This window comes from Entelurus aequoreus, linkage group LG23, assembly GCF_033978785.1.
Source record: "Entelurus aequoreus isolate RoL-2023_Sb linkage group LG23, RoL_Eaeq_v1.1, whole genome shotgun sequence".
Taxonomy (NCBI): domain Eukaryota; kingdom Metazoa; phylum Chordata; class Actinopteri; order Syngnathiformes; family Syngnathidae; genus Entelurus; species Entelurus aequoreus.
Genome location: NC_084753.1, coordinates 31,520,753 through 31,533,252, shown reverse-complemented (window position 1 = coordinate 31,533,252; position 12,500 = coordinate 31,520,753). Strand labels below are relative to the sequence as shown.

The 12,500-nt window shown below is 39.3% G+C and overlaps 2 protein-coding genes across 2 annotated transcripts in view; one reads left to right on the top strand and one right to left on the bottom strand.

Annotated features, from left to right (window-relative positions):
• LOC133640844 (F-box only protein 16-like) overlaps positions 1–524 on the top strand; it is a 21,642-nt gene extending 21,118 nt beyond the window's left edge. Inside the window, exon 9 of the mRNA XM_062034525.1 lies at positions 180–524. Coding sequence (XP_061890509.1) covers positions 180–244 — 65 coding nt within the window. The 3' untranslated portion in view covers positions 245–524. The remainder of the gene's footprint in view (positions 1–179) is intronic.
• The window catches only part of LOC133640843 (CYFIP-related Rac1 interactor A-like), a 32,353-nt gene continuing 20,246 nt past the window's right edge, over positions 394–12,500 (bottom strand). Inside the window, exons 2-5 of the mRNA XM_062034523.1 lie at positions 12,415–12,494; positions 10,779–10,905; positions 10,651–10,721; positions 394–2,897 (exon numbers count right to left, since the gene is read on the bottom strand). Of these exons, the coding sequence (XP_061890507.1) occupies positions 2,834–2,897; positions 10,651–10,721; positions 10,779–10,905; positions 12,415–12,494 (342 nt within the window). The 3' untranslated portion in view covers positions 394–2,833. The remainder of the gene's footprint in view (positions 2,898–10,650; positions 10,722–10,778; positions 10,906–12,414; positions 12,495–12,500) is intronic.

Here is a 12,500-nt window from a genome sequence, read left to right as displayed (position 1 = left end):
CACAAAAGTGAATACATATACATACACATTTATACATATATACACACACGTATACTTATAAACAGTTATACATACAGTCGTGGTCAAAAGTTTACATGCACTTGTAAAGAACATAATGTCATGGCATCATCATTATTTCATCAACACACTCCTAATACGAACTGTGCGTCATGTCCAAGGTGCACCGCTGTTTGAATTCCAGCCTCGGACTTGGTCTGGAACGCTCAAACAACACGCCGACTGACCAACACCGCCCCCTGCAGGGGCACTACGGAATGACAGCTGCACGTTCAAACCAACCATCTGATCCCAGGGGAAAAAGCTGCTGGAATCAATACAGTTTTTGGGCTGGAATAAAATAGAGCAGTTGTTTTCCACTCAACTACAGCATGTTAGAAATGTACCACCTTTATTACCCAATAGCACCCTTTCATCAAACATCTTGCATTCTTCACACGGAAACGAAATATACATCTTTGCATAGTAAAAGCCATCCCAAATATGTTCATACTATTGTGTGAGGAGTGGAGTGTTTAAGTGACAGTACTTCAATCAGATGTTAGCTTCTTATTTCAAAAGCAGGCCATTGTCCAATTGCAGTGCAGCATACTCAAATGACCACAGAATATGGCAGTAATATTCCATGTGTGAAAGGGGAACTGCACTTGATTTTTTTGGAGGTTTGCCTATCCTTCACGTTTATTATGGGAGACATGACGGTTGTATTTTTAAAAATGCATTCCAACTCGTAAATAAACGTAAATATAAGTTCCGTTTACAGCGGAGTAAATTTCATTGATTGATTGAGACTTTTATTAGTAGATTGCACAGTACAGGACATATTCCGTACAATTGACCACTAAATGGTAACACCCGAATAAGTTTTTCTACTTGTTTAAGTCGGGGTCAAAGTAAATCAATTCATGGTAAAATAAAAACACGGTTCAATAAAACTCAATACACAACTAACCGAAAAGTGCCAACAATACTCCATATGACTTGAATATTATGAAAGTAATAGCGATATTGTTATCGTATAGTCCGGACTATAGTATACAAGTAAACTTTAGAATATTTTTTCCCCCCATATATTAGCTGCATCGGACTATAAGTAGCAGATATATACTGTACGTTGTGAAATTAGTTGTTTACACAGAAATATTTTATAAATATAAAAAATACACGACAGTAAAACGGCTGATCAAACAAAACAGAAGCCATCAACGTGGACCCACGAGCTGCGGAAGCTAGCTCTCCAATCAGCTTAACAGACTTAACTCCACGGTGACATTTTGGTTAATTCACTGAGGAATTTATAAAACTGAAACAACAAAAAAATAATGCCACTGTAAGTTAATAATACTAATACAGATACTCGCAAAACTTTAAACATATTAGCTATGTTAACGACGATATCTTAATCACAGTACGATAGCGCGTACAAATATGCATGAAAACACTCCTACAGACATTTAATAAGTAAGAATTCGAGTAGCAACGCTATTGACAGCTGGAAGACGAACACGGCACTTTGGTTGGAAAAAAACAAAAAGCGTTGCCCGTAAATAGAAGGACATCTGCAGTGAGCAAACTTGTCCATAAGATGGCGCCCTAGCACAAACAATAAAACACTTTTAGGGTGTATTTGCTTGTTTGTTTTTTTTAACTGTTTTTATTATGGCTGTTATCTGAGAAAGAAAACATAAATTAGCCGCACCGTCTTTTAAGCCGCAGGCTTCAAAGTTTAAGAAAAAAGTAGCGGTTTATAGTCCGGATTTACGGTAAAAGCGCTAACGCAGACAAACTATTTATAGCAACGCCAATGTTGGCATGATCGACTGATCAGCTGCTTCCTCGTTCTCTTGCTCGTCAAACTTCACTGTAGATCATAAATCATACCCCTCACCTGGATAGTAGAAGGACGAGGAGGTATTCCGACAAGTTGGTACACTTTGACAGCCAGTTTAGACCCGGCGATGGCGAGAATGACCCTCTTTTCTTGGCGAGGATTATGAGTCATTCTTCATCTAAACGAGAATATAACAAGATTCCGTCAGTCTGCATCCTAATGACAGCAGACCTTGTACAGTAAGTGATGTTTTATTATGACGTCTGCAGTGAGTAATAATCAGTGATGTTGGAAAAAAGCAAACATACCTTTTTGAAATGCTTGAAAATGATCAAAATACGTAAATATTACATGTTATTAAGAATGTTACGACATTACATATATACTTACATCCTGGATATAAAACCTTAATGGAGGTGTTTGGGTGTTTTTTTAAGGGCTTTATAGGCAGAATAGAGCGACTACCATGGGCTCCATTGCAAGCAGACTTGTGATCGCATTTATTTAATATTTAGAACGCATATAAAAAATGAAACCATCTGTGTTCTAGTCTCTCATAATGATTGTAAACAATAGGCAAAATTGCAAAATAAGTGCAGTTCCCCTTCAAAAAGTACAGTAGCTCCAAATGTGCGTTTTAAGGCAATACAATGACACCAAGCATAAAAAAAAAATATCTAGGTAATAATTTAAACAAGGCATTTTTTCTCCTTTTAAAACTGGCAAGAAATGAATATATTAACAAGAAGGAAATAAGAACAGTAGTAAAAATATTCGTATGGGGTTTTGGTGTGATTCTAAAGATTCAATTCCCAGTGGCAGGACAAGAAGACAAACGTTCAGCCCTTGAAGCTGGCTCTGCCATCATATGAGATCTGATCCAGGCTGAAACCAACCATGTCCTCGGTTCCGCCGCTTGAAGACCACCATGCCTTTGAAAGAATGTCAACATAAGGGTCTTATCTGAGGCCAGCGCTGGGGTCCTCACTGCAGCATGGACCTGATGGTCCTCGGAGTGGACTCTTGGTTCAGATGTTTGGTGGTGAATCTGGAGGGAACATCGAGATGGTTCGGATGTTGCTTTAACTTCAGGACTCGCACAGGGTCAACATTGAAGAATGCTCAGTTAAAATCTGACAAATCTCCATCTTAAAAAAAGGACAAAAGTCTTTCATCAAAAGTACAAATTTGTGGCCTTCTCGTAAAATAATACGCGAACGACATAAATGATGTGGCTTTCTCGTAAAATAATACGGAGCACCACAAATTATGCAGCCTCCTCGTAAAATAATGTGGTGGACCATATGAATGATGTGGCTTACTTGTAAAATAATGTGGCTTACTCGTAATATAATGTGGCGGACCACATGAATGATGTGGCGGACCACATGAATGATGTGGCCTACTCGTAAAATAATATGGCGGACCGCCTAAATGATGTGGTCTATTCGTAAAATAACGTGGTGGACCATATGAATGATGTGGCCTACTAATAAAATAATGTGGCGGGCCACATAAATGATGTGGTCTACTCGTAAAATAATGTGGCGGACCACATAAATGATGTGGTCTACTCGTAAAATAATGTGGCGGACCACATAAATGATGTGGCGGACCACATAAATGATGTGGCCTACCCGTAAAATAACATGGACCACAACATGAAGGACGTGGCCTACTCGTAAAATAATGTGATGGACCACCTGAATGATGTGGCCTACTCGTAAAATAATGCGGTGGACTACATGAATGATGTGGCTTACTAGTAAAATAATGTGGCGGACCACATGAATGATGTGGCCTAATCGTAAAATAATATGGCGGACCGCCTAAATGATGTGGTCTATTCGTAAAATAACGTGGTGGACCATATGAATGATGTGGCCTACTAATAAAATAATGTGGCGGGCCACATAAATGATGTGGTCTACTCGTAAAATAATGTGGCGGACCACATAAATGATGTGGTCTACTCGTAAAATAATGTGGCGGACCACATAAATGATGTGGCGGACCACATAAATGATGTGGCCTACCCGTAAAATAACATGGACCACAACATGAAGGATGTGGCCTACTCGTAAAATAATGTGATGGACCACCTGAATGATGTGGCCTACTCGTAAAATAATGCGGTGGACTACATGAATGATGTGGCTTACTAGTAAAATAATGTGGTGGACCACATGAATGATATGGCCTACTCGTAAAATAATATGGCGAACCGCTTAAATGATTTGGCCTATTCGCAAACTAACGTGGTGGACCACATGAATGATATGGCCTACTCGTAAAATAATATGGCGAACCGCTTAAATGATTTGGCCTATTCGCAAACTAACGTGGTGGACCACATGAATGATGTGGCCTACTCGTAAAATAATATGGCGGACCGCTTAAATGACGTGGCCTATTCGTAAAATAACGTGGTGGACCATATGAATGATTTGGCCTACTCGTAAAATAATGTGGCGGACCACATAAATGTGACCTACTCATAAAATAATGTGGCGGACCCCATAAATGATGTGGCCTACTCGTAAAATAATGTGGTGGACCATATGAATTATGTGGCCTACTCGTAAAATAACATGGCGGACCGCCTAAATGATGTGGCCTATTCGGAAAATAACGTGGTGGACCATATGAATGATGTGGCTTACCTGTAAAATAATGTGGTGGACTACATGAATGATGTGGCTTACTCGTAAAATTATGTGGCTTACTCGTAAAATAATGTGGTGGACCACTTGAATGATATGGCCTACTCATAAAATGATATGGCCTACTCGTAAAATGATATGGCCTACTCGTAAAATAATATGGTGGACTGCTTAAATGATTTTGGCCTATTCGTAAACTAATGTGGTGGACCACATGAATGACGTGGCCTACTCGTAAAATAATATGGCGGACCGCTTAAATGATGTGGCCTATTCGTAAAATAACGTGGTGGACCGTATGAATGACGTAGCCTACTTGTAAAATAATGTGGCGGACCACATAAATGATGTGGCCTACTCGTAAAATAACGTGGTGGACCATATGAATGATGTGGCCTACTTGTAAAATAATGTGGCGGACCACATAAATGATGTGGCCTACCCGTAAAATAACATGGACCACCACATGAAGGACGTGGCCTACTCGTAAAATAATGTGATGGACCACCTGAATGATGTGGCCTACTCGTAAAATAATGTGGTGGACTACATGAATGATGTGGCTTACTCGTAAAATAATATGGCGAACCGCTTAAATAATTTGGCCTATTCGTAAACTAATGTGGTGGACCACATGAATGATGTGGCCTACTCGTAAAATAATATGGCGGACCGCTTAAATGACGTGGCCTATTCGTAAAATAACGTGGTGGACCATATGAATGATTTGGCCTACTCGTAAAATAATGTGGCGGACCACATAAATGTGACCTACTCATAAAATAATGTGGCGGACCCCATAAATGATGTGGCCTACTCGTAAAATAACGTGGTGGACCATATGAATTATGTGGCCTACTCGTAAAATAATATGGCGGACCGGCTAAATGATGTGGCCTATTCGTAAAATAACGTGGTGGACCATATGAATGATGTGGCTTACCTGTAAAATAATGTGGTGGACTACATGAATGATGTGGCTTACTCGTAAAATGATGTGGCTTACTCGTAAAATAATGTGGTGGACCACTTGAATGATATGGCCTACTCGTAAAATGATATGGCCTACTCGTAAAATGATATGGTGGACCGCTTAAATGATTTTGGCCTATTCGTAAACTAATGTGGTGGACCACATGAATGATGTGGACTACTCGTAAAATAATATGGCGGACCGATTAAATGATGTGGCCTATTCGTAAAATAAAGTGGTGGACCACATGAATGATGTGGCCTACTCGTAAAATAATATGGCAGACCGCTTAAAGGCCTACTGAAATGAATTTTTTTAATTTAAACGGGGATAGCAGATCTTTTCTATGTGTCATACTTGATCATTTCGCGATATTGCCATATTTTTGCTGAAAGGATTTAGTATAGAACAACGACGATAAAGATTGCAACTTTTGGTATCTGATAAAAAAAAGGCTTGCCCCTACCGGAAGTAGCGTGACGTAGTCAGTTGAACATATACGCAAAGTTCCCTATTGTTTACAATGATGGCCGCATGAAGTGAGAGAGATTCGGACCGAGAAAGCGACAATTTCCCCATTAATTTGAGCGAGGATGAAAGATTTGTGGATGAGTAAAGTGCAAGTGAAGGACTAGTGGGGAGTTGAAGCTATTCAGATAGGGAAGATGCTGTGAGAGGCGGTGGTGACCTGATATTCAGCTGGGAATGACTACAACAGTAAATAAACACAAGACATATATATACTCTATTAGCCACAACACAACCAGGCTTATATTTAATATGCCACAAATTAATCCTGCATAAAAACACCTGCGTGTTTGTTATGCTAGCTCCTATGCTAGCTCCTAGCTCCATAGAACACGCCAATACAATTCAAACACCTGATCAACACACACAATCACTCAGCCCAAAAGACCGTTCACCTAACCCAAGGTTCATAAAGCTTATATATTTTTAAAAAAGTTACGTACATACGCAAAAAAAAGTTGCGCACATACGGTCAAGCGATCAAATGTTTAGAAGCCAAAGCTGCATACTCACAGTAGCACGTCTGCGTCTTTGTCATCCAAATCAAAGTAATCCTGGTAAGAGTCTGTGTTGTCCCAGTTCTCTACAGGCGTCTGTGTATCGAAGTCAAAAGTCCTCCTGGTTAGAGTCTCTGTTATCCGAGTTCTTCCATCTTGACTGCATCTTTCGGGAATGTAAACAAAGAAGCGCCGGCTGTGTACTGTTGTTGCTGACTACGTTCGAAAAATACGTCCATTTCGCACCGACAACTTTCTTCTTTGCTTGCTCAGCTTCTTTCTCCATAATGCAATGAACATGATTGCAACAGATTCACGAACACAGATGTCCAGAATACTGTGGAATTATGAAATGAAAACAGAGCTTTTTCGTATTGGCTTCAATGTGGAAGGCATACCCGTGTTCCCCGGGCTACGTCACGCGCATACGTCATCCTCAGAGGCGTTTCGAACCGGAAGTTTAGCGGCAAATTTAAAATGTCACTTTATAAGTTAACCCGGCCGTATTGGCATGTGTTATAATGTTAAGATTTCATCATTGATGTATAAACTATCAGACTGCGTGGTCGGTAGTAGTGGGTTTCAGTAGGCCTTTAAATGATGTGGCCTATTCGTAAAATAAAGTGGTGGACCACATGAATGATGTGGCCTACTCGTGAAATAATATGGCGGACCGCTTAAATGATTTGGCCTATTCGCAAACTAATGTGGTGGACCACATGAATGATGTGGCCTACTCGTAAAATAATATGGCGGACCGCTTAAATGACGTGGCCTATTCGTAAAATAACGTGGTGGACCATATGAATGATGTGACCTACTCATAAAATAATGTGGCGGACCCCATAAATGATGTGGCCTACTCGTAAAATAATGTGGTGGACAATATGAATTATTTGGCCTACTCGTAAAATAACATGGCAGACCGCCTAAATGAAGTGGCCTATTCGCAAAATAACGTGGTGGACCATATGAATGTTGTGGCCTACCTGTAAAATAATGTGGTGGACTACATGAATGATGTGGCTTACTCGTAAAATGATGTGGCTTACTCGTAAAATAATGTGGTGGACAACATGAATGATATGGCCTACTCGTAAAATGATATGGCCTACTCGTAAAATGATATGGTGGACCGCTGAAATGATTTTGGTCTATTCGTAAACTAATGTGGTGGACCACATGAATGATGTGGCCTACTCGTAAAATAATATGGCGGACCGCTTAAATGATGTGGCCTATTCGTAAAATAAAGTGGTGGACCATATAAATGACGTGGTCTACTCGTAAAATAATGTGGCCTACTCGTAAAATAATGTGGCGGACCACATAAATGATGTGGCCTACCCGTAAAATAACATGGACCACCACATGAAGGACGTGGCCTACTCGTAAAATAATGTGATGGACCACATGAATGATGTGGCATACTCGTAAAATAATGTGGTGGACTACATGAATGATGTGGCTTACTCGTAAACTAATGTGGTGGACCACATGAATGATATGGCCTACTCGTAAAATAATATGGCGAACCGCTTAAATGATTTGGCCTATTCGTAAACTAATGTGGTGGACCACATGAATGATGTGGCCTACTCGTAAAATAATATGGACCACCACATGAATGATGTGGCCTACTCGTAAAATAATGTGATGGACCACCTGAATGATGTGGCCTACTCGTAAAATAATGTGGTGGACTACATGAATGATGTGGCTTACTCGTAAAATAATGTGGTGGACCACATGAATGATATGGCCTACTCGTAAAATAATATGGCGAACCGCTTAAATGATTTGGCCTATTCGTAAACTAATGTGGTGGACCACATGAATGATGTGGCCTACTCGTAAAATAATATGGCGGACCGCTTAAATGATGTGGCCTATTCGTAAAATAACGTGGTGGACCATATGAATGATTTGGCCTACTCGTAAAATAATGTGGCGGACCACATAAATGTGACCTACTCATAAAATAATGTTGCGGACCCCATAAATGATGTGGCCTACTCGTAAAATAATGTGGTGGACCATATGAATTATGTGGCCTACTCGTAAAATAACATGGCGGACCGCCTAAATGATGTGGCCTATTCGTAAAATAACGTGGTGGACCATCTGAATGATGTGGCTTACCTGTAAAATAATGTGGTGGACTACATGAATGATGTGGCTTACTCGTAAAATTATGTGGCTTACTCGTAAAATAATGTGGTGGACCACTTGAATGATATGGCCTACTCGTAAAATGATATGGCCTACTCGTAAAATGATATGGCCTACTCGTAAAATAATATGGTGGACTGCTTAAATGATTTTGGCCTATTCGTAAACTAATGTGGTGGACCACATGAATGACGTGGCCTACTCGTAAAATAATATGGCGGACCGCTTAAATGATGTGGCCTATTCGTAAAATAAAGTGGTGGACCATATAAATGACGTGGTCTACTCGTAAAATAATGTGGCCTACTCGTAAAATAACGTGGCGGACCACATAAATGATGTGGCCTACTCGTAAAATAATGTGGTGGACCATGTAAATGATGTGGCCTACTCATAAAATAACGTGGTGGACCATATGAATGACGTGGCCTACTCGTAAAATAATCTGGCCTACTCGTAAAATAATGTGGCGGACCACATAAATGATGTGGCCTACTCGTAAAATAATGTGGTGGACCATGTAAATGATGTGGCCTACTCATAAAATAATGTGGTGGACCATATGAATGACGTGGCCTACTCGTAAAATAAGTGGCGGACGACATAAATTATGTGGCCTACTCGTAAAATAACGTGGTGGACCATGTAAATGATGTGGCCTACTCATAAAATAATGTGGTGGACCATATGAATGATGTGGCCTACTCGTAAAATAATTTGGTGGACCACATAAATGATGTGGCCTACTTGTAAAATAAAGTGGTGGACCATATGAATGATGTGGTGTACCATATTAATGATGTGGCCTACTAGTAATATAATGTGGACACATATATTTTTTATTATTGTATAACATGTTGGTCGCAGGCAAGCAAAATGATACTGAGGCCATTGGAAACTTTGCACAAACAATCCCTCAAAATCCTTGACCGAAAACCACAACACCACCATCATTGTTTAGTTCTCCAAAAATATAGATTGTTAAATTTAGCTAACATTCAAAGATTAGCATCAATACGAATGGCCCATCGAATCTTAAATAACACTGCACCAGCGCCACTTAAGCACTTTGTCCAGTTTACGTCTGCTGTGACAACTAGAAACACACGAGCCTCCACCAGGGGGCAGTGTAGCATACCCAGATGTAAAACCTCTTTTGCACAATCAGCCTTTTCATATAAAGCCATAAAGGAATGGAACGACCTCACAACAAACTTGAAAAGTCTAACAGATTACTCTTCATTCACAATTGAAGTTAAAAAGTGGCTTTGGAGCAATCAAAGCTGCTCACACGGTCACTAAGATGGACATTATGTTTGACACATCAACCTAACGTGTATTATATTTATCCATGAGAGCATTTTTATTGTAAATTGTGAGGTGTGTGTGTTAAAATCATGGTTGTTTTTACAAATGATGACAGATGTGAACAAAAGCATGTATTGTCTGTGTGATGATGTAAATGAGGTGTGGTTGTATTGTATATTAAGTATGTGTCCATGAAAGGGCATTTTATGACTTTTTTCTTAATACTTGTGTATGTTTTTATTGTCATAATTTTATTGCATGATTTTTGTATCCCTTTAATTTAGGTAGCCAGGGACTGCAGATGGAAATTAGCTATTTAGCTATAATCTGGTACAGAACATATCTGTCTTTGAGCTTAATGTTTCTGTACATTGTCCCTTCAAATAAAGACTAAACAAAAAACAAATATGTGGCCTACTCTTAAAATCCATTATTTATGTTTTTTCTAGTAGTGTTTTTAAAGTGGCCCCGGGCCAGACTTTGGACAGCCCTGGTCTATGACTGTGCTGCAACCTCATTTGGCTCTATGTGGACTCTGACTCCAGAACAAAGCACAAGAAGTGAGCTCAGAGAAGGTTTTCGCTGAGTCTGTGGTCAAAAAAGTCATCCAATCAGCAGGCAGGATGAAGCTTCTGAAAGAGGTCAACACGAGGGACCTACCTGAGGGCGTTGAGCAGACCTTCCACGTTGTCGGCCGGTTGCTCCTTCAGCACTTTTATGCAGCCTTTCATCTGCAAGCACAGGAGCAGTAAGCACCAGGCGGGCGTGCACGCTCACGTGACACTCACGTCGATCTTGGAGGACTTGTTGAAGGCCCCGATGGGGTGCACGTGGTCGTAGAGGATGATGACGCCCACCATGACCCTCATGCAGAACAGGACTGTGTCGTCGCTGCTGAAGCGACTGGAATATTCTCTGAACACACAACAAGTCTGTGTTACAAATACATTAAATATTCTCTAAACACACAAGTCTGTGTTACAAATACATGAAATATTGTCTGAACAAACAAGTATTTGTGTTACAAATATATTAAATATTCTCTGAACATACAAGTCTTTGTGTTACAAATATATGTATTTTTGTTTCATCTGACATCACATGGACAAAGATAAGACCTTCTAGAGGAAAGTTCTGTGGTTAGATGAACAAAAAATTGAGCTGTTTGGCCACAATACCCAGCAATATGTTTGGAGGAGAAAAGGTGAGGCCTTTTATCCCAGGAACACCACAAGTATGTGCTCCAATCACTCTATCACAAAAAAAATAAGAGTTGTAGAAATTACTGGAAAGTCAAGACAGCCATGACATTATGTTCTTTACAAGTGTATGTAAACTTTTGACCACGACTGTGTGTGTATATATATATATATATATATATATATATATATATATACACATACACACACACGCATATATATACATACATACAGGTGTGTGTATTTACATACGTACATACGTACGTACATATTTACATACGTACGTACATATTTACATACGTACGTACAGTATTTACATATGTACATACGTACGTACGTACAGTATTTACATATGTACATACGTACGTACGTACAGTATTTACATATGTACATACGTACGTACGTACAGTATTTACATATGTACATACGTACGTACAGTATTTACATATGTACGTACGTACAGTATTTACATATGTACATACGTACGTACGTACGTACAGTATGAACATATCTACATATGTATATACGTATGTACGTACATATGTACAAAGATAAGACCTTTGGAGGAAAGTTCTGTGGTCAGATTAAACAAAAATTGAGCTGTTTGGCCACAATACGTTTGGAGGAGAAAAGGTGCGGCCTTTAATCCCAGGAACACCACAAGTATGTGCTCCAATCACTTTATCACAAAAAAATAACTGTTGTAGAAATTATTGGAAACTCAAGACACCCATGACATTATGTTCTTTACAAGTGTATGTAAAGTTTTGACCACAACTGTGTGTGTGTGTGTGTGTGTGTATATATATATATATGTCTTAATTAGATTATCCAAAAAAAAATAGTGCTCGATACCGTGGTAGAGCGTAATATGTATGTGTGGGAAAAAATCACAAGACTATTTCATCTCTACAGGCCTGTTTCATGAGGGTTTCCTCAATCATCAGGAGATTTAAATCTCCTGATGATTGAGGAAACCCTCATGAAACAGGCCTGTAGAGATGAAATAGTCTTGTGATTTTTTCCCACACATACACATATATATATATATATATATATATATATATATATATATATATATATATATATATATACATACATACATGTATATATACATGTATATATACATGTATATATATACATATATATATATATATATATATATACCCCTGCTGAAATCCAAAAAGATTGTTCGCATTTGGCGTTGGCAGAAGAAAGAACTCACGGCGTCTCCAGCATGACTTTGCAGACGCTGGCCATGGTGCTCAGACAGTCGGTGGTGTTTTCCAGCGGAAGAGTCTTGTTCTGCGT